Below are 20,374 nucleotides of genomic sequence, written 5' to 3' on the forward strand. Positions count from 1 at the left end.
GGAGTTTACAGCCCTTTCCTAACTGAAGTTCCTTTACACAAATGCATCTCCAATCCTAATGTCTTTGTCTGAAACACTGATGTATGAAATTCAGAGACATAGAACACTTGTCCAGAAAAGCATTTGAGATTCTGTGAGAAAGGAAAAAAAGCAGTCACTGATCCTACGAGCTCATACCTGATGAACCCAAAGCTCTGACCGTCTATGCCTGCAGAAGCTTTTATGTTGGCTTTATACTTTAACATATACAGAGCTCCCTCTGAAGCAAAAAGTGCTGTAACATGACTTCCAGAGAGGAAACTGAATTAGACAGTAATGATAAACCAAATCCTATTTTAATGTGAGTTAGTTAATTTCTTTCAAGACTTCTCCAGATTGCTATCGGAGAGAAATGTGTGTGCTTGACTGTCATGCTTCACATTGGAAGCCTATGGCAGAAGTTAGATATGTTAGTGGACTCCAGATCCAGTCCTCTGCCTTTACTTCCCTCCTTTTTAATGTTACTTAGCTTGTGTCTAGTTCTGGAACTTCTGACAGGATATGTAAACAATACATAAAACTTCTGGAGTTGTGATTTTTTGTACAAGTTAATGTGGGCAAAAGATTTAGTGAGCATAAGGAGTGTTACTAATCTGAAAGCAGGTTTTGATGCTAACTGGCTTTATGAATTACAGCTGGCAGCAATATATGGTGGACAACCACAAGGTCAAACTTTACAACTTTTCTAGGGGTTTTTAGGATCCCTTGCTATTCATCTAATATGAAATAAATTCTATTCCATTGTAAAACTGATTTTCACTCTACTGGGAAACTGGGACTATTCATTTAATATTAATACTTTTTTTCAGGTAAAAAACACATTTACTTTACAGTATAGATTTACTATTTAGACAGGTCACAGCATCTCATGATAATTGATGTACCACAAAATTGTGCAGATCCAGGCTGAAGCACAATTCCAGTCACCTCACCTTGGGGATGTGGGCAGTGACTTGCCTTCTGACCGCTGGACTTCTAAAAGCTGCTGGAGTTGGTTCTGTAATGTCACACGTTCCACTGTCTGCCTGCAACAAAATGTAAGACTGTTTACCTTGAACTGTGAAACTGTCAGCATTAGTAAGCTACAAGGTAGCTGATACTAACTGCTCAAAAAAATAAGTCCTCTTCACCTATACTGCACATAGTGAATAAAAAGAGAAATTATAAAGAACAGCATAGACAGTTTGTTCTTGTCTCTGAATCCCTGTGGACATCTTGTCATCACTGTACAAGTCCCACTGAGAGACACTTACTTGTCAGAGATTATTTATTATATTTCAGATAAGGGCAAGTGTGGGATTGTAAACAGCAGTTCATTGGAACTGAGTGAGTCACAGAAAATAGTAGTTCAGAAACAAAGATATGGCAGAGGAAACATAGAGACACTTGGTTGTTACTTGATTGTGTAAAGGAAGAGGAAAGGGTCAGATTAAGTCACTTTGTACCTCTAGTGGACAGCCTTTACTTGGCTAAACAATAGCTCAGACAACTGCTCTCTTCTTTTCTACCTGCAGTTGAACTCAGAGAGGAGCCTTTGCCCACTGGGAAGGGCTGGTCTAATTTTCTTCAGCTGCAGGATGTAGCTAAGTATGATTCCTGTGGATTCAGGACAGTAGGAAAAAAACACATCTGCTTGCTGCCCAACCTTACCAAAGGTCCTGTGCTCTGCACCCACCTGATACTCAGCAGTGCTCTACCTACTGCAGTTGACCAAGACAACCTGCAAAACCTAAGTACTTTTACAAAACAGAAGGAATAGATGAATTTGCCACAAAATATTATTATTCTTCTCCCTGCTCCCATCCAATTTAGACATTCCATTTTAACATCAAAACAGCCCTTTAGATTGTCAACCACTACAAATAACATTCAATTTTCTTTATTGACCTGTAAGTTCCAGAGTCTTTAAACACAGCACATGCAATTGTTGGAAAACTACTTAGGAAACAAGAGACTCACAGGGTTGGTTTTTTTTTTTTACTGTACATATGCTAACTTCCACCTGGAATACAGTCAGTGCATTTGGTTTCATTCCCTGGTCCTGATCAAATGACCATGTGAAATGACTGTTTATCTGTTTCTCCCAGGCTCTGCTTGTGTTACCATTGAAGTAATATGTTTTTAGTACTTTTATTTTGTTGGATCTGAAGAACTAATACAGTTCTCCACCAGTGACCTAGACTCTTTCCTGGCTCACATGCCATCAGCAGAAGAGTTAGCTGAGTTCCAAATGCAGTCTTTATAACTGGCAATGTCAAAGCCAGAAAGAATCCAGATGACTTTTTAGACTAGGGGTGGTACTTGCAGGGCTGGTAGAAAAGAAACATTTTACTTTTGACATATCAGAATGGATCTTAAAAGTGCTACAGAAATAACAGTGGGGTCTTGACATACTGCATTGCCATCACATTTTACAATACAATCATGCTTTATGTAGATCTTTTCTTCCTTCAATTTTCTGTCTTCCTTCCTCTTGCCTACACACTTCCTTAGACTATTTAAAAATTGCTCCTACCATCTGTCAACATAAGGTTATATTGCAACTCCCCCGATACTCTCTTTTAAGAGCCAGGGAATTTTTCAGCTGAGATTAGATTGTGAGGCAATTTATCTCCTTTATTTGCCTTTTATGCTTCTTTCAACTTCTACTTCTAAATACCTAAATAACGTAGCTAACAGTTTCTTATGCCTTTAGCTTTAATGGAAAACTCTGACACTTTTTCTGCTATTATTCCACTTAAACATTTTACTGTGCTAAAAGAATGTTTCCTCCATTTTTGCAGTTGAACTAGTCAGTAAATAGCTCACAGAAACCCACACATCTTGCCAGCACTACCTCCAAAAATATATAACATACACATATGTATCTAAGATAACAGTGAAAACAAGAAAACACATCTTCCTGAAACAGCAATGTTGCAAAGTACTAAAAGCAGACTCGTTTAGGAGACAAGATCAACATAGCTTTAGGGGTAAGAGGGTCTAAGTACTTTATGATATTTAATGCCTGAATTTTGAGGGGTTTAGCTTAGACAATGTTCACAATATGTAATATCTAAGGATGCTTCTGTGTCTACTCACACAGTGGTGGACCTCAGCTACCTCCTCATGAAATCAGGGAGCTCAGTAACTGAACAGGGAAAAGGCTGAAGAACAGGGCTTTACTGAAGTATCCTTCATGGATACTTCTTCATGCCTTACTTCTCTGTTTTGTTTCAAATAAAACAGCAATGGCCACTCTGTAAAGCAGAAAACTAAACAGCTAAGCAAAAATGAGATGAACATTGGAAATATTATACTGTGTTTCCTTCTATATGACTATATAACAATTACTACCACAAAACCCCCCAAAAAAACAGAAGTAAAAAACAAAACCTAACAAAACAAATGAGCAATTTGCACACACCTTACTAGCTCACTACAATGATTTTTTTATTCACCTATTTTTACAGCTATTCCAATGAAGTTTCACCCAGGAATTTTGTTTAGAGAATACATCTTCATCTTTGGCATCATGGTTTGCTTTGATCTTTGCCTTGCCAGAGATTTTGGCTTGGTAGTGTGTCAAAAAGATCAACAAGTGTCTCATGCATTAATTACTTTGCACGTCCAGGTCCATAAATGTAGGATAACTCTTTGGGAATGCAGGTAGTATAGTCTATCATCAAGCAGCGTTTTGCAAGAAGTCTACAGAAGCATTAATTTTATATTACTAGTTCTGACTTGGTTTCTTCAGGCCAGTGAAGTCCAAATAACGGAAGTCATTCGTGTTAATGTCATCAGTGCTAGAAACCACATATTTGTGCAGGTAGAAATCTTCTACACTGGCAACTAAGGTTGTTTTGTTTTTTTTTTACAGATGAAATAAATGATGGAATAACTGAGATTACAAGACCTTTGGAGGCCGCAGGAGGTAAAATGCAGCCAATATTTTGTATAGACTCTGTGAGAAACATTTGTAACTGTCTAAAGCATTTTGTTTAGTTTACAAAGTCTTACTAGGTTGATCAAACTTCTACAATTAGTAAGACATGCAAACCAAAGCTTTTATTTTGAAGACAGTAGCAGCAGTTTTTTACCAGGTCATTTTCCCTGTTACTTATGGGATTCATGGCTTGGTTGCTCTTCTCTGTTGGAGAAAAGTCTCTCTTAATCCTTTTGTGAAGACTGGATATCATATTGTAGTTACCACATATTTCCTTTTTTCAAACATAAAGATATTCTCTCTTGAAGACTTAGACTCAACTCAAAAGGCTTTGCTACACTCCTCTGTATTTGCCATCTGAGCTGCTTTGGATCAAAGAGCTGAAAGATGTGAAGACTTTAGGCAAAATGTGATTTTATTGTTTTGGTTTTGTGACTTTGTTTCAGAAATGGCTCCAAAGATTTTGATGGATTGGAATAACTTCTCTCTAGAACTGTTCTGTGTTGCCTTGATAACTGGAAGAGCTCATAAAAGAGAAGGAAACGTGGTACTTTTTTCTTTTTTCCAGGACCTTTGAACATAGGTCTTGCTAGGTGTTTTTCTTCTTGCACAATATCAATCACTTCAGTCTTCCTGTGTTTGAGGATATACAGTGTTATAAGAGAGAGGCTCTTATGACTGGCTACTAAGCTCAGTGGCTGAGGGAAGGCTGGGAAGAACATAAGGCCTTCTGTGCTGATATTGACCATTCCTGAAATCCATCATGATACACTCATAACTACACTGCCTCTAGAATAATGTCCATAACACCAGCAGAAGTAGTTGCAGAAAATACAGGAAAGCCAGCTCAGTTGCCCAAATTTGAGCTACTTCTATGTAACAGCAGTCTGAAGTGACTTAGCTTGTAAACCGGACTTCCATTTGTAGCCATCTGGTGCTTTCAGGAGCTTCAGAGGTGCTCTAGGCAATGAATTATCCTGCTAGAGGTAGCCCCCCTGCTAGGGGGCTAGAGGTAAGCCCCCTTGAGAAGCCGTTCCAGGACTGCACTTCATGCAGTCCTTGGATTTTTATGCAAGATGAGACTGCAAAACAGGGCAAAAGTCTTATCCCATCATCTCCTCTGGCTCCTGAGCATGAGTCACTGAACATGGTCTGTTGCTTCTGTCAGAGCCACTCACAGCCTGAGGCCTTCAGATAGCTGTGCAGAAGCTGTTCTTTCAAGCAGAAAAGTGAATGTTTCACTGCCTCAGTAAATTGCAACACGATTGCACAAGAGACATCAATTTGCAGAAGAGGAAGAAAAGGCTGCTGCTGTGCTTACTGGAGCTAAATCTGAAGCCTGAAAAAATAGACTGTTGAAGGGAAGCAGATTTAACTCCAGATGAGACAAGTAAACCATGCCATCAGGAGCCAGGTAAGAATCATTTAAATTACTTCCTGTGCATTCAGTCTTCAAGATGACAGGGGGGAGACTTGGAAAGTGTTAACCCTTTTTTCAAGAAAGTCAGAAGTAGATTGTTTCTATGGGGGGTAAATGGCCTGCTGACTGACATAACAGGTCTTTCTTTTCCATACAAGAGGTAACACATATTAAGCACTCAGTGAGCACTGAAGAGAACTGAAACATGGAGAATCCACGGTTGCCCTTTCTACTTCCTGGTGCGTGGGGGTTTTCTTCTGCTGAATTATGGGGAAAATAAATTTCCTCATACATTGAGATGAGTCAGGTGCTCATGCAGGCTGCTCAGGAAATGGCCTAGGTTCTGCTTTTTTTCCTCTATATCAACTGATTTGCACATTTTAGTATTTGTTAGAAAATCAATCAACTACAGAACACATAGCACTTTGAAATGTCCATTGAACAGTGTCAGACTGTGAAATGTTGAAAACTATGAAAATTATAATAATCTTTACTTCATAGTTTGTATTTATGAGAGTATAAATGTAAAATGGGAGTGAAGATATCACAAAGAGAAAATGCCTTTATAGTATAAACTTAGAGGGACAAACATAAAAATAAGTGTACTGCAAATGCAAGAAGGTATATTCTGTAATGACAGAGTGGACTGCTGCTACACACTTCTTTTTCTGTAAAAACAGTACAAAATAGATATCTGATTTTACCAAGATGGTGAATTAACAATGCAGATAATTTTTACTCTTATTTAAGACATCCAGTTTCAAACTAAAAATTACATCACTGTAATGGGTTGGTGTCAGCTGGCAGCCAAGCATGCACACAGCTGGTCTCTCACTCCCTCTATTCCTCCCTGGGATGGGGACAGAAAATAAGAAGTACAGAGGCAAAAAAGCTCCTTGGTCAAGATAAAGACAGGGACATCACTTGCCAATTACCATCACAGGGAAAAGAGACTCAGCTTGGGGAATTTAACTTAATTCATTGCCAGTTAGCATAAATATTTCATTATTGATTCAGGTACTAAGAAACAAAAAAGAACAGACATTTAGTACATCTAGTCTCCCTTTTCCAGGCTAAACTTCACTCCACTCCAAGCCCTTTTTCTCCCCTATTGTCAGGCTTCACTCTGGCATCTCTCTTCCCATCTTTGTCATTGCTGTGGGTTGCACACAGTCTTTTCAGTGCACCAGTGAGCAGCACAGGTCAGGATTTGTGTAGCAGCTTCCCTCTGCTGCTCCTTCCCTCGACCTTTTTCCTGTGCTCTAGTGTGGGTCCTTTACAGGCTGCAATCCATTCAGGAAGCACAGGCTCTAGTGTGTGTTTATCCATCATAGGCAGCAGACTTTTCAGGGAGTGTAACTATTCTAGCACAGGTACTCCATGGGCCACAATCCCTTTGGAAGTGTGCCTGTGCTACCATGGTGCACTTCTTGCTCCTCTGGCCTTGCTGTTCCCTCTGTTTGTCACTCTTCTGCTCCCTCCTGCTCTCTGGCATTTTCTGCCCTTCCTCAGATATGTTTTCATAGCTTAGCTGTGTCCTGCAGTGGGTCTGTTGCAGAGATGGCTGGAGCTAGTTGTGTCCAGCAAAGGGCAGCCCCTCATCTATATACCCAGCACAATTATCCTTATGGTACTTGCATAAAATTATATGGTCTCCTCTAAACATGGGATTGTAAGACATCATTTTCATGGCATGTGGTAGCTGAGAAGCTCTGAATCATGTGTCAATTGTAACAACATGAGGTCAGTTCTGATGCTTTCCAAAAGTCTTATGAGACTATTGACATGAAAAGTCATGGTAACTACACCTACTGTAAAAGCAAACAATTGCAGAAATTAATATATCAAAATAACAGGCTCCTTACATATTTTTTATTAAAAACCATATGAAAATATTACAACTTGCTTCTCTGAAGAAAAAGCAGAACATAAGATATTTCCTGAGTAGCCATTGAGGGCTTTGGTGACTTTCACAGTCCAAAAAACCTCCTCCAAATACTATTTCCATTATTCCTCCTAACATCAACACCCAGCACTGGGAACAGCGATTGTACATACAATACAAACAGAAATAACTAACAATGATGTTATCCCAATGTATGCATAGGGAAAATGGACAGAATTTCTTCATACACACCCTTTTCCACTCCTACTCTCCTAATGTGTGTTCACAGAAAACTGCCACAAAGGGAACAATTGAAAACCTGAACTGCTAAACATGAAAAGACAAATGCTCGAGAAGAGGAAAGAGCAGAGAAATGAGATAGAAATATGACTTGAAAAAAATGTACTTTAGAAGCAGAAAACAGACACTGATAATAAATGGAAGCCAAAGTAGGGTATAGTTTTAAGAACAATCCCCTTGCTAACAATTAAACACTTACTCCTTCAGCTGCTTAGTCAGCTTGACAACCTGAGAGGCCAATGACATACATGTCTCCACAACTACTAAGTAGCGGGAACACATGGTGTGCCCATGTCGCTCAGCGCTTTGTGAAGGTTTCTCTCCCACGTGGTTTTGCATGGTGACATTTGCTCCATATTCAACCAATGTCTGCAAAAACACAAAAGGAAACATTGACACCTGTAAGTGTAATTCTCTGCTATGACTTATTGTTAACCACAAGAACGGCTGGACACAAAGCACTCATGATCAAAATGCTTGAAAATATTGGTCTAAGCAAATTATTTTAAAAAATCAGTCGCTGACAAATCTGTTTGTAGCTTGAACTCAAAACACATTCCGCTAAAATCTATAATTCACATGCAAGGATAACACAGAAGGATGGGCTGTAGTTCAGAAGAACTATGAAAATCCTGTATTTTCCTTTGCTCTTCCCTTGCAGTTCCACTCAATTAATTAGTTTTCTGTTCATTTGTTTGTACAGCATAGCATTCATACAGTGAGAGGAATCACCAAATAAAAACAGAGGTTACATTTAGGCACCTATTGATTCTCTCCTGAGACACAGTAATAAACTTTTTCAGATGCACCTCTCTGTACATCACTGAACATTGTGCTAACTTTGCACATGGTAGACCAAGAAAAGAAGCAACACGCAAGTGTAATTCAAAGGATATCTGTGCTAGATTAACATCAGGATCCAGGGCAGTATGAAAACATTGCTAGCCAGTTTACAGAGTGTGGAGATGAGCTACAATGGCTTACCAGGTCTGGTATCTGCTGTTCCTAGGAGCTCCACACAGGAAGGAATTGCAACACACCCTTAGATTCTCATTATAGGAATGTCTTTGCAACAATATTTGCGGTTTAACTCTCAATTTCCTACCACAGCAGAATCCCTGAGTTTAAAACATGCAATGCAGCAGTCTCAAAGTCCTGATTTATTAGCCAAGTGATGTTTGGATCCGAAAGGTATTGTAGATGCTGTTTATGTAAAAATAATATAATCATGCTTTCTTCTTGCAATACAACAGTTACTTCAGGCTAGCAATAACATAATTGAGAATAGAATAAAAAAAGTCAGAGCTTTTCAGTATTTCAGACTGAGGTCTACTTGTTTAAAGTTCTTCCTTCTAGTATATTTTAATGCATCAATAATTATTCCCACTTCTAAGATCCCCTTTAATAATTTTAATAGTTGTTGTCAATCAAGTCTGATGCAAAAAGGTTTCTGGCACAGCTATCAATCTACCTGTATGCATCCTAGATAGCCATGTTGAGCAGCTACATGAACAGCAGTATTTCCATCCTGGTCAACTTCATCCAGTGAAATGCCTTGTTCTTGCATGAACTGAAGAAGCCACAGAAGGATTTTCTCCTAGGGAGAGGGGGAAGGAGATGTCACAAATGAAAAGATCTTTTGCTTTTGAAGAAAAGAAAAAGCTATATATATTAGAGGAATACTAGTGCTGTCATCTGTTATTAATATTGTCCAGTAATTCCTTGCATTCAGTTTCTCTTAGCTTTGCAGGACTAGTGTATCATGGATCTGTTTGGTTTGTCGTTATGTTGTTTTTTCTTAAAGGAAATAAGCTGAAATACTTTATTTCTTTTATAAAAAAGACATTATAGGAAAAAAATATTAGTCCTCTAACACATTCTGAGGAACTGCACATTAAAAAGCATGTCTGTCTGTATGCTGGAGGGGAGACCTGAGGCAGAACAGCATACGTGTCAATCTGAAAATCAGCTTGTGAAATTTGCTGAAACTTAAAAAACAGGAGTATGGGCAGATCACAGAGTTGAGCAGTCGGATTTCTCGAATCTGTCATCATGCCCCCCCAGCTCTGGGCTGTTGTGCAAGAGAAGAAAGCACACAACTAAACCCAGGAGAATCTCTATCCTGTGCTCTCAGGGTATTTATTGACTAATGGATCATTTGTATGTGCCTGCATGTTGGGAAAATTTGGAGGTGAAAGATTGGAAGCCAAAACTGAGATACCAACTTAATTCTTCTTAACATCACTTTTTGTGTCTGTCTGCAGTTGAAATACACATGTATATGGTACTCTTTTTTAACAATGGAGTGTTGGTATATATGCAGTAAGCTTATTTTATTTCTTATTTTCCCCAGCAGGTTTATTTGGAAGAATGTCCATGCATCTCCAGATTAAATTTCATTGTGCCCTGCCGAATCTGGTACATATTGAAAATCTAGAATTAATGTACAGATTACATAAAAATTGAGTTCCATTAGAGGATACCTGACTACAGCTGTACTCCCAATTTTTGCAACTTAGTAAATGAAAGAATAAATTATTTAAATCATGTCACTAAGCACTATATCTATATTTATTTTAAATACTTCCAGGGATGGTGACTCCACCATATCCCTGGACAGCCTGTTCCATTGCCTGACCACTCTTTCAGTAAATAAATTCTTCCTAATGTTAAATCTCAACCTCCCCTGAGGCAACTTCACACCATTTCCTCTCATCCTGTCATTATTCACTTGGGAGGAGAGAACAACTCCCACCTACCAAAAACATCCTTTCTGGCAGAGAGCAATGAGGCCTCCCCTCAGCCTCCTCTTCTCCAGACTAAACATCCCTTGTATGACCTGGTCTCTTGAGCCTTCACCAGCTTCGTAGGTCTCCTCTGGACATGCTCCAGCACCTCAATGTGGTTCCTGTAGTGAGGGGCCCAGAACTGCACACAGTACTCGAGGTGCAGCCTCACCAAAGCCGAGTACAGGGGCACGATCGCCTCCCTACTCCTTCTGGCCACACTATTCCAGATGCAGGCCAGGATCCTGTTGGCCTTCTTGGCCACCTGGGCACACTGCTGGCTCATGTTAAGCTGACTGTCCACCAGAACCAGGTCCTTTTCTGCTGGGCAGCTCTCCAGCCACTCTTCCTCAAACCTGTAGAAGTGCCTGGGGTTGTTGTGACCAAAATGCAGGACCGAGCACTTGGTCTTGTTAAACCTCATGCAACTGGCCTTGGCCCACCCATCCAGCCTGTCCTGGTCCCTCTGCAGAGCCTTCCTACTCTCAAGCAGATTAGCACTCCCACCCCATCTGCTGTCATCTGCAGACTTACTGAGGGTGCACCCAATCCCCTCATGCAGAATACTGATAGAGACATTGAACAAGGCTGGCCTCAAAACTGAGCCCTGAGGGACACCACTGGTGACCAGCCTCAACTAGATTTGACCCCACTTACCACAACTTTCTGTCCCTGGCCATCCAGACAGATTTTTACCCACTTCTCTATGCCATGATTCTCCAACTTCTCCAAGAGAATGCTGTGTGAGATGGTGTCAAAGGCCTTCCTAAAGTCCAGGCAGACAATGTCCACAGCCTCATGTCCCCTCATTCGAAAGGTGGGTCTGATGGTCACAGAAAGAGATCCGGTTGGTTAAGCCAGACCTCTCTTTCACAAGCCCATGCTGGCTGACCCTAATCCTCTGACTGCCCTGCACTTGCTCTGTGAGCTCACTCAAGATGAGCCTCTCCATGATCTTTCCCAGTACTAAGGTCAGGCTGACAGGCCTGTCGTTCCCTGGATCCTCCTTCCTACCCTTCTTGCAGATCAGCATCACATTCACACAGCACCCTCCAGTCATCTGGGACCTCTCCTGTTGACCAGGATTGTTGGTAAATGATGGAGAGAGGCTCAGTGAGCTCCTTTGCCAGCTCCCTCAGTACTCTTGGGTGAATCCCATCCAGCCCCGTAGACTCATGCGTGTCCAGATGCAGAAGCAGATCATTAACTACTTCCTCCTGGATTATGGGGGGGGGAGGGCGGTGTTGTTCTGCTCTCCATCCTTATCTTCCAGCTTAGGGAGCTGAACACTCTGGTGTTAGCTGGTCTGACTACCAAAGACAGAGGCAAAGAAGACAGATACAAAAGACTGAGCTGAAGCATTTATCAAGGTGTTCTAGACTTCTTAAAACCTAAAGATTTCTGCTTAAAACTACTTCATGATGGATCCTGCATGATTTATAGTATTTTCCTACAGTTTATGCAACCAAGTATGTGTAATGTTTCTCTGTGTATTTCCTTATAACAGCATTTGAACCCTTGATAATATAGAGTTGTAGGAGATGCTAGGAGAGTGGTCTGAAAGACAGTTACATTCCTTAAGGTTTCATAAAAACAGGTGCCAAGTCACAGCATAGAGACCTATAAATAATCTGACATGGGAAATGGCTGTGCCAAACACTCTCCTTCTCAAGCTACTAAATAAACCAATCAGGAGACAAAAATCCATAGGAAATTAGGCTCCCAAAGTTCCAGTCATCCTCAAATTACTTATTTTTAAGTAAAGATTCTGTAGGAAAGTGCCACTCCTAGCCCTGGTTTAGAAGTGCGCTCAGAATATTCACAGTATTCTTAACCAGATTTATCTGAAGACTGCTCTACTAGACCTGCAGACACATTTCCCCTCCTCCCTTTTCATTGGATTTAGCTATCAGGACCAACCTTCTTCTGTGGTGGTTTTGGTAGGGTTGGCTGTCAGTGAAGTCAGGCAATGCACACCCTGTGCCATGAGAGCTCTGTGGGACTGTGGGTATGAGGGGAGCAAAATCTCTGGTAGTGTTACTTTGGAGGAACAATTTACAGAATGATACTGCTGCCATTGGCATATGCAAGGAGCTCCACTGAATCAAATGAGACCATTCACGAACAAGTAAGTCAGCAGGACATAGATGTTTAAGTGACATTGGAAAATTCATCCCTTAGAGTCACTGATAAGGAATATTTCACTTGACAAGAGCAACATAATATAATCCGTGCTTTACTATGGCTTCTGAATAAAATTGCAGGCAGCCAGTGTTGTTAGTACAGTTCCTAATGAAGATATACAGCAGTCTATTTTTGGAGAGTCTATAACAGGCTTTGTGACAGCCCATGGAGATTTATATTCCAGGATGTCCTCAGATATCTACTAGTTTCCTTACCACAGAGGTATTCCACAGTCCTACAGACTTCATTCTTGATGCATCTCAGGAGAGAAGGCTGCTTATTAACTGGTCTAGTGTGACGTATTAACTGATGGCCTTGCATTACATTTTGTCATGCATTAAGCTTTATACAGTCACTTAAAAAAATCAAATCCATGCCTATTTATTCTGAATTCTTAATAACTATTTTAGCAATAGTTACAGGAACATTTCTTGGCTTAACACACAGAAAATCAGATTTTAAAGAAGCTGAAACACTAATCAATAATTTTTTAGGGTGGCTTGGTTTTTTTAGTGTATTAAAAAAAGTTCTGCAAATGCTTGAATCCCCAAAGTCTGTTGAAAAAAATGAAATCTTCTTCTCTCAGACCACAGTGTGGTGAAATAAATTAGTATAATGATTTATGTTTACGGTTTTAGTCAATTCTGATAGAGATTATAGAGACAAAATGACAAACTGCCTTAGAGGTAAACTTAAATCATGTCAGCCAATCTTTAGTTTTTCCTTACTCTAATTGCTCCTCTTGTTCATTTATCTTCCTAGGGAATCTTTAGAAGAAATACTGGTTCAATCAGTGCATGTGCAAACCACCAGAGATAAAAAGTTTAGCCTAATTTGTCTCACTAAATTGTAATGCCTCTAGTAAACAGATCTTAGTTTAAGAGGAAACCATGAAAATCTAAACACTCTCCACAAAATGTTTCTCTCCTCTTTGCTACAAGAAGTATTGCTGATATTTTATATGCTTTGTCTCTTGATGCAAGTAAACAAAAAATATATGCAAAATATGCTTTTGCAGTTACCTGAGGTTCTTGCTTTCAAATGTAGCTTTTAAGCACAAGTAATTTTGTACTATTGCAGAAAAGTAATGCAAATGATTAAAGGGCAATATAAAATGCTGTATTACAACAGTTGTGCAGTATGTAATAAAAAGAGATTAATTTTAATTAATTTTCTCATTCTATGAATCTGAAGCCAATGTAGTTTTGCTGTTTACAGTGTGAAGAATTTCTCAACTTGGTGTAGCTTTATTGCTGTTAATATTTTCTTCCTCTCACTCAAGTGAACAGTTTTGCCACTTACTTTGAGAGAAGTAGGTTCAATCCACTAAGTTCTGCTTCCACAGATGTATAATTTTTTTCAGTGGAAGTGTGCAGCATGAAAAAGCATGCAAGTGTGTGAATCTTTGCAGGCATGAGACGATGAATGGAATCTGGATTGAAAGCAACCCTGCTATAAATTAATTCAGTCCATTCACTTGATTTCTGGAAAGTTGAGGTCACTGGATTCAGACTGTATTTTCTCAAAAATCTGCAGCTCTACTTCTACAACAGCATACAGTGGCTCATTTTTAGACAACTGTTTCAATGGCTATGCTTTTGTTGCCTGTCTAAACCAAGAGTCCTACCAATGGGACAAATCTCATTAAAGAGTGTTTTTCCCTTAAAAGGCTTTCAGGATCTGGACTTTCTAGGCATCTCTGATTAGAATCTGATCTTCATAGCTAGGTTTTCAAAATACATGTGTATGTCATTACTCCTCTAACTAATCCCAGAAACTTGAAACAGACCATATATGTGAGAAAATTAGAATGTACTCTGAAAAGGTTTCAGGATTGGGCCCTAATCCTTCATTTTTTGCAAATCACCAGGAAACCATCAAATTTTATTTCTAGACATTTTTTGTTATATATCACTGCATAAAGTTTGGTCCTGTGGCTCATGCTCTACAGGGAGGAGAGACATTTTTAAACAAAAAATTACAGCAGTATCTATAATAAGGTCATTGGCTGAGATGCCTTGTTATTAGACAGCATACTTGCCAAATACATATGCATTGGGTGGAAAATATGCTTTCTTTCTAATTAAGAAATTAGAGAGTAAAGATAAAAGTAGAGCATCTCCATTTCTGGACAACAGAGACATAACTCATGTCAGATGCTGCAATTCTTATCACTTTCTCATTATGCACATTTATCATGGTCATTCATCTACTTATCAGGTCTGCATGATGGTACAAAGATCAAAAAAGCACAGAAAGCCATAAGACCTCTAAAAGAACATGACTTTGGGCCTGACCCTTCAAAATATATAAAAAAATGCATTATGTTCTCTCTTGTAGACAGCAAAAGATTAAAACTGTAAAGATTAAAGACAAGCCTGCAGAATATATTTATAAAATATCTGTTATAATTTTTTTTTTAATGGTCTATGTCCCTTTTTGGCTGTCCTACATTTCTCATTGCTCAGCCCAGGGAGCCAGACTCTCAAATGATTTAAATCACCATAGTTCCCTAATAAAGCTAGCTACATCCATGCCAGCATACATAAACTGAGGATCAAGCCCATTTTCATTTCTGAAAAAAGGTTGGTCTGGTTTGCATCCTGTTGTTACAGGACTTTCAAGGGACCTGGCTATGGTGTTATGCATTGTCTCTGCACCTCTGGGAACAGCTACACCAGTGAGAAGTCAGAACCAGATCTTGTTCACAATGCCTTGACACTAGTGGAAGTGCAACAGGCCTTTTTTATGGGTCTTGCAGAGCCTTAACACAGAGGCTTGCAGCTTGACTATGTGGATGACCTGATAAAAGTAAGGGTTTTTCTTGGTTAACTTTGTCAGGTGATCAGCAGATTCAATTAATCAGAACAATATCCTCTAAGAAAACATAACTCCATTCACAAGGCATGTTAAGAAGCTGATTTTCATAGCTCTTCTTAGCAAGGATGGCTGTCAGAAGAGTGATATGTATAGAGTATAATTAAGAAATACCTCTCTGAGACCTGTAGGTTGCTGCTACTGCAACCTGGTGGAAAGCAATGAGTGACTGAGCAACAGCAAGCTGGTGTCCTTGCATCTGCCTCATATATCCCTTGATATATGATTTCCCTGGGGAAAATTAAAGGTGAATGAGGGCAGCCTTCCTCCTTACCCTGTAAGCTACAGGGGAGATAAAACTACCCAGTAGAAATTACTGTAGTAGATAACTGCCCACTGTCTCTGGAGATGCTCCTTGCATCTCTTCAGGGATTATGCCAATGGATTGTGCTAAGGTACAGTTGATTCACATGGGCACCCAGGAAATTTCTGAGACATTCTAAGTATCGTTGTACTAGTTTGTCTGAATGAGAAAGAGAAAACAGAACACTGCCCAAGCGTTCCTCTTCACATAAAATTAATCAACTATGAGAAAAGTTCTTGATGTGGAACCCAATCTCCATTTTTGGTACAATGATGTGCAGTGGTTATGAGATCTCAGACAGGTCAATTCAGCCTTCTAGGCATGAATTACAGAAGGTTGAACTGGCTGTTGAAAATAATCTGTCAAATGTAGACTTTTTGTGTGTATGATCACAGCTTTACAAAAGAATGAATAATCTAAATTGTATGATGAATAGTTGATTTATATATATATCTCTGTCTACTTACAGCTTTTGTCAATAAATGCCATACCAGCTGACATGCTGAAAAAACATATGGAGCTGGGACATGATCAGACAAGGGGAGGCAAGATCCCAGTCTTAGGCATTGTTTCAAGTTCCAGGCACTGCAAAAATATATGCACCCTACCTGCTTTAATGGTAAATAATATCCCACAAGTACCTAGCTATATGGACAGTGGTGCTTCTGGTCCCATAATTAACAGTTTCAGATGGGAACGATGTCCTTGGGAGCACCAGCTTAGATTTGAGCCACTTTAATAGGGTCATCTAAAGACCCAAAGTGACATCAAACATAGATCTGTTTTCAGAAGTTCCTTAATATCCTCAGCAAGGGCCATTAAATATTATGGGATGTCTGACCCAAAATGGAGAGACAAGGGTGGCACAATAAACATGTAGAAAGAAAGGTGGCACAGGAGAAGTCTTAGACATCATGAAGGAAAGGTAGAGAAAGTCCCTTCCCATTGATCTGAGATTCACAGAATAGGACTCATCAACATCTCCAGTCTAATGATGCTGCTCTCAAGAAACTCCTTTTATCAGAAAGGCCACCTCACTTTCAGAGTTATTAAAATGCAGACCTTTTTTTCATGAGAGTGACAGCAAAAGTTTAATAACAATGGTCATGTTTTTTGCGATGGGAATCTTTGACTATTACAACCAGAATGTGACTATAATGCCAAGTAAAATAACCCATCAAAGACTTACCCTAGAATGACACTATCAGTGGTGAGAGAACCACAAAAAAAAACATATGAAAGAAAATCTGTGTTTTTGTTACTGATCCTTTGAGCCCACAAAGCCTATTGTTACTGTTTTCAGTGAACTCTTGCTGGGATTCTGTAAGGATTTACAACTTTAGCACAGGATAATCAATTCAAATACTGAATTACAGGTCTGAAACAATCTAAGCAAAACCAAATTCACAGTCCCAAAGAGACAGTATGTTTGAAAACTGTACACTAAAGTTACCAGAACTAGATAGAGTAGTGGCATTGGATTACCAGACAGAGTTAAACTGCACAGGCAGAAGACAGATTACTAACACATGTAGAAGAAGCAGATTAAAATGGAAAAATGACAGGCTAACTATCGCTGTTTTACAGACTGAAGGCTGGGCAGGTAGTTAAAGACACTGAAACTTTTATGCCACTTCACAAATATGTGTGGTGAGTTTGAAGTCTAGGGGGAATAAAGAAAACACTGCTACATTGCTTAAATTATAATATTGCAATAGGTTTTCCTCTTTCCCCATGTTTTTGGGCTTTGGTTATATTGCCAGATCATATCACACTCTATTGCATTTTATACATACACACTCTACATATTTTATGCATATACACTGTATCTCTTGCATTTTACAGAAAACACTGAACAGGTTAACCTAGAAGTCCAATAAACAATACACAGTATATTCTGAAGAGGTTTAATGATGTAAAGTATGCTTTGAAGTTTAACTTACAGCAGTTTTTAGAAGTAAGATTTATGTTTTCAAATGCCATTAAGTGAATCTTTCAATCCCCAGAATGGAAAAATCTGACTTCAGTGATGGTGCTAGAATAACTACTGGTATTAAATAGGAAACATTTTTTGTGACTCTCAAATCTTTTTTTCTGGGATTAGTTTACCACTATATTTGCATGGCTGTAAGGTGTAGGCCGAATTTCTTAGTGTTCTGCTACCAAAAGACTTACCTTTCTGAAAGTTTGCTCTCAGGATAGTTTAACTTGTAATTAAGAAAATAGTTTCATAAGTAATAAATTTTAAAAGGAAAGCAGTGAAAACTATCTTGCTATGGACTTGATTCACAGATACAGAGAACATAACAATTTAAATTAAATAATAACTCCTGTGGCTTGGTGCAGCAATTTAACTGTAGAAGAAGATGCACAGACTGAGAGAGGATTCACAATAGTTCTAGAAGGATCATTGGCAATATTTAATCAATCAGGACAAGATCTTTTTGAGTATGAAATTTTAAACACACAGAATTAGCACCTAGAGATTGCTATAGGATTATATAAAACATAGAATTTAAAAATAAAAGCTATCTTGGTCAGTGACAGAAGCCCTCAGTTGTTGCGGGCTGTGAAATGGCATAAGCAGTATAGACAAAGCATGATGGGGCAATAGATCACAGTAATAACATTTGCAATAAACAATAACAGAACAAAGCAGACATCTATAAAAATCCCATGAGGAATTTGCCTTATCCATAATTTTTCTTTACATTTGAGAAACTGTGTCAGGAAAGGCCATTACAGCCAATGGCACCAATTAATTTCTGCAACTTTTAATGATATCTTTCTGGGAAAAAACCTCAGATGATACCCCAGGCTCATGACTGATAGAAGCTTGTGTTTGATTTGTACCAGACTGTTGATTTTTTTAGTATTTTTAAAGAGTCCCAGTGCAGCCAATCAAGCAATCAACATGAAATACTCAGATCTTCTCTTGTAAAGTACAAGAAAGCAGAAAAACAATGGGACCTTCTTTGTAGTGTTGACAGAGTACTGGCGATTTTATTTCAGTAGCTCTCCAGGTGATGTATTACATGAGTTTTTATTCCAGAATGAAATGATAGCCAAAAAGAAGTCTTTGATTCTCATGCCATTCTGGGTATTAATTTTACCCTTAAAAGGACAGTTGAAATGCAAAGGAAATAAAAATAGTTGATTATTAAGGGTGAAACAGAAGAACAAACTTATTTCATGTTGAGTTTTCTGGCCCTCAACTAACCAACAGGTTTCAAACATATGATAAAATCCAGCCTGCAGTTGTCTCAGAGATAAACACAGAATTTAGAAAATGCAAACACAGTTCCTGTTTTTTCCAGAAGTTTAGCAACATCATTCTCTTCTACTTGGAAATGGAGTGTAGGATTAAACACAGCCTGAAAACAGAGGTAGGGAGCTCTTTGCTGTCTGTCTAGTGAGCTTCCTATACCCATCAGAATAAACTCTGATGTCCTCACGTCTGTAGCAGTTAAGACATACTGAACCACGGTGACATTAAAATAAATAAACAGACAAAAAAACCCACCTCGATGAAACCAGGGAAAATATCGTATTTGTAGATTCAGTTCACAGTGCTGAGCATGCAAAAGCAATGTTTGTGCACATATCTCTGCATGTGTGAGTGCTGGGGGTGATGCCTGGACACTACAGCTTTTAGCACGAACCAGAACACAGCAGGGAAAGTGATGGGGGCTTGTTTGCATAGCTACCTGCTTGGCATGTGGACACCCCAGTCACCTGATGCTGTTCTCATGGATAGCTGGTCAGGTCTACAAGAAGCAAAGATAGGGCAGACAGTCCTGTGAACTCTGGTGTATTGCACTGGCGTATTTCTGTGAGCCTGGTAAAGAGGCACAGGGAGAAGCAGTCACACGGCTACAGATCTCATATGCTTGTAAGAGTGCCTGTGGAAATTAGAGTCCCAATATCCAAGACTTTTGATGGTGCCTTGAATGTGTGTCCTGCACAACTGCTCAGGCACTTTCCCAAATCTCTGTGGTGACCTGTCTGTGTCTGTTGGTGCCTGCCTCCACATGCCTTTTTAATTGCTGTAAATGGGATCAGCGTCCTCATGAAGACTACACAACAGGATGATTTATCTGAGGCTTAGCGCTCAGGAAAGCCTAACAATAGCTTTTCTAGTTATGAACTCAAATTCATTTCTGAGATCTGTGGCTTTTATATTTTATGATTGTTAACTGTATGTAAATAAGCAATGGGATAATGGGTCTCACACTGAACTATCTTGAAGAGTTCTAATAACATATATTTAATTGATTTATTTGGAATATTTTCTGAATGCTAGAATGTTTTGAAACACTATGAGAAAGAAGGCATGTACTGCATCTAAATTGTATCTTCTCAACAGCAAATAACAGAAGACAGAGATAATGCTTGGTGAATTGTATTTCTCAAGATTAACACTGTTACCTTGTGAGCTAATAGCTATTGTATTCCCCTCTCATTGCTGACTAAGATCCCAAACTGCTGGTGCAAATGGTAATAAGCTGTTCAGCTAAGTGCTCTCACCAGAACTGCCAACGAGGATTGTGCCAGTTCATGGAAATGGGCTAATCCTGGGCAATTTAGCACATTAGTGGGGAGTTCAGAACTGTAAGTCCTGTGAAGCTGATATATCTGATGACCTCCAAGTTTT

General features: G+C 39.2%; 1 protein-coding gene across 1 annotated transcript in view; it reads right to left on the reverse strand.

Moving 5' to 3' along the window:
* LOC104391901 (synphilin-1-like) overlaps nucleotides 1-11,165 on the reverse strand; it is a 19,737-nt gene extending 8,572 nt beyond the window's left edge. Inside the window, exons 1-4 of the mRNA XM_010001249.1 lie at nucleotides 11,013-11,165; nucleotides 9,041-9,166; nucleotides 7,769-7,938; nucleotides 972-1,064 (exon numbers count right to left, since the gene is read on the reverse strand). Coding sequence (XP_009999551.1) covers nucleotides 972-1,064; nucleotides 7,769-7,938; nucleotides 9,041-9,166; nucleotides 11,013-11,165 — 542 coding nt within the window. The remainder of the gene's footprint in view (nucleotides 1-971; nucleotides 1,065-7,768; nucleotides 7,939-9,040; nucleotides 9,167-11,012) is intronic.
* Between the last annotated feature and the right edge of the window lie 9,209 nt (nucleotides 11,166-20,374).

This window comes from Chaetura pelagica, unplaced genomic scaffold, assembly GCF_000747805.2.
Source record: "Chaetura pelagica isolate M959 unplaced genomic scaffold, ChaPel_1.0 scaffold727, whole genome shotgun sequence".
In the NCBI taxonomy this organism is placed as follows: Eukaryota; Metazoa; Chordata; class Aves; order Apodiformes; family Apodidae; genus Chaetura; species Chaetura pelagica.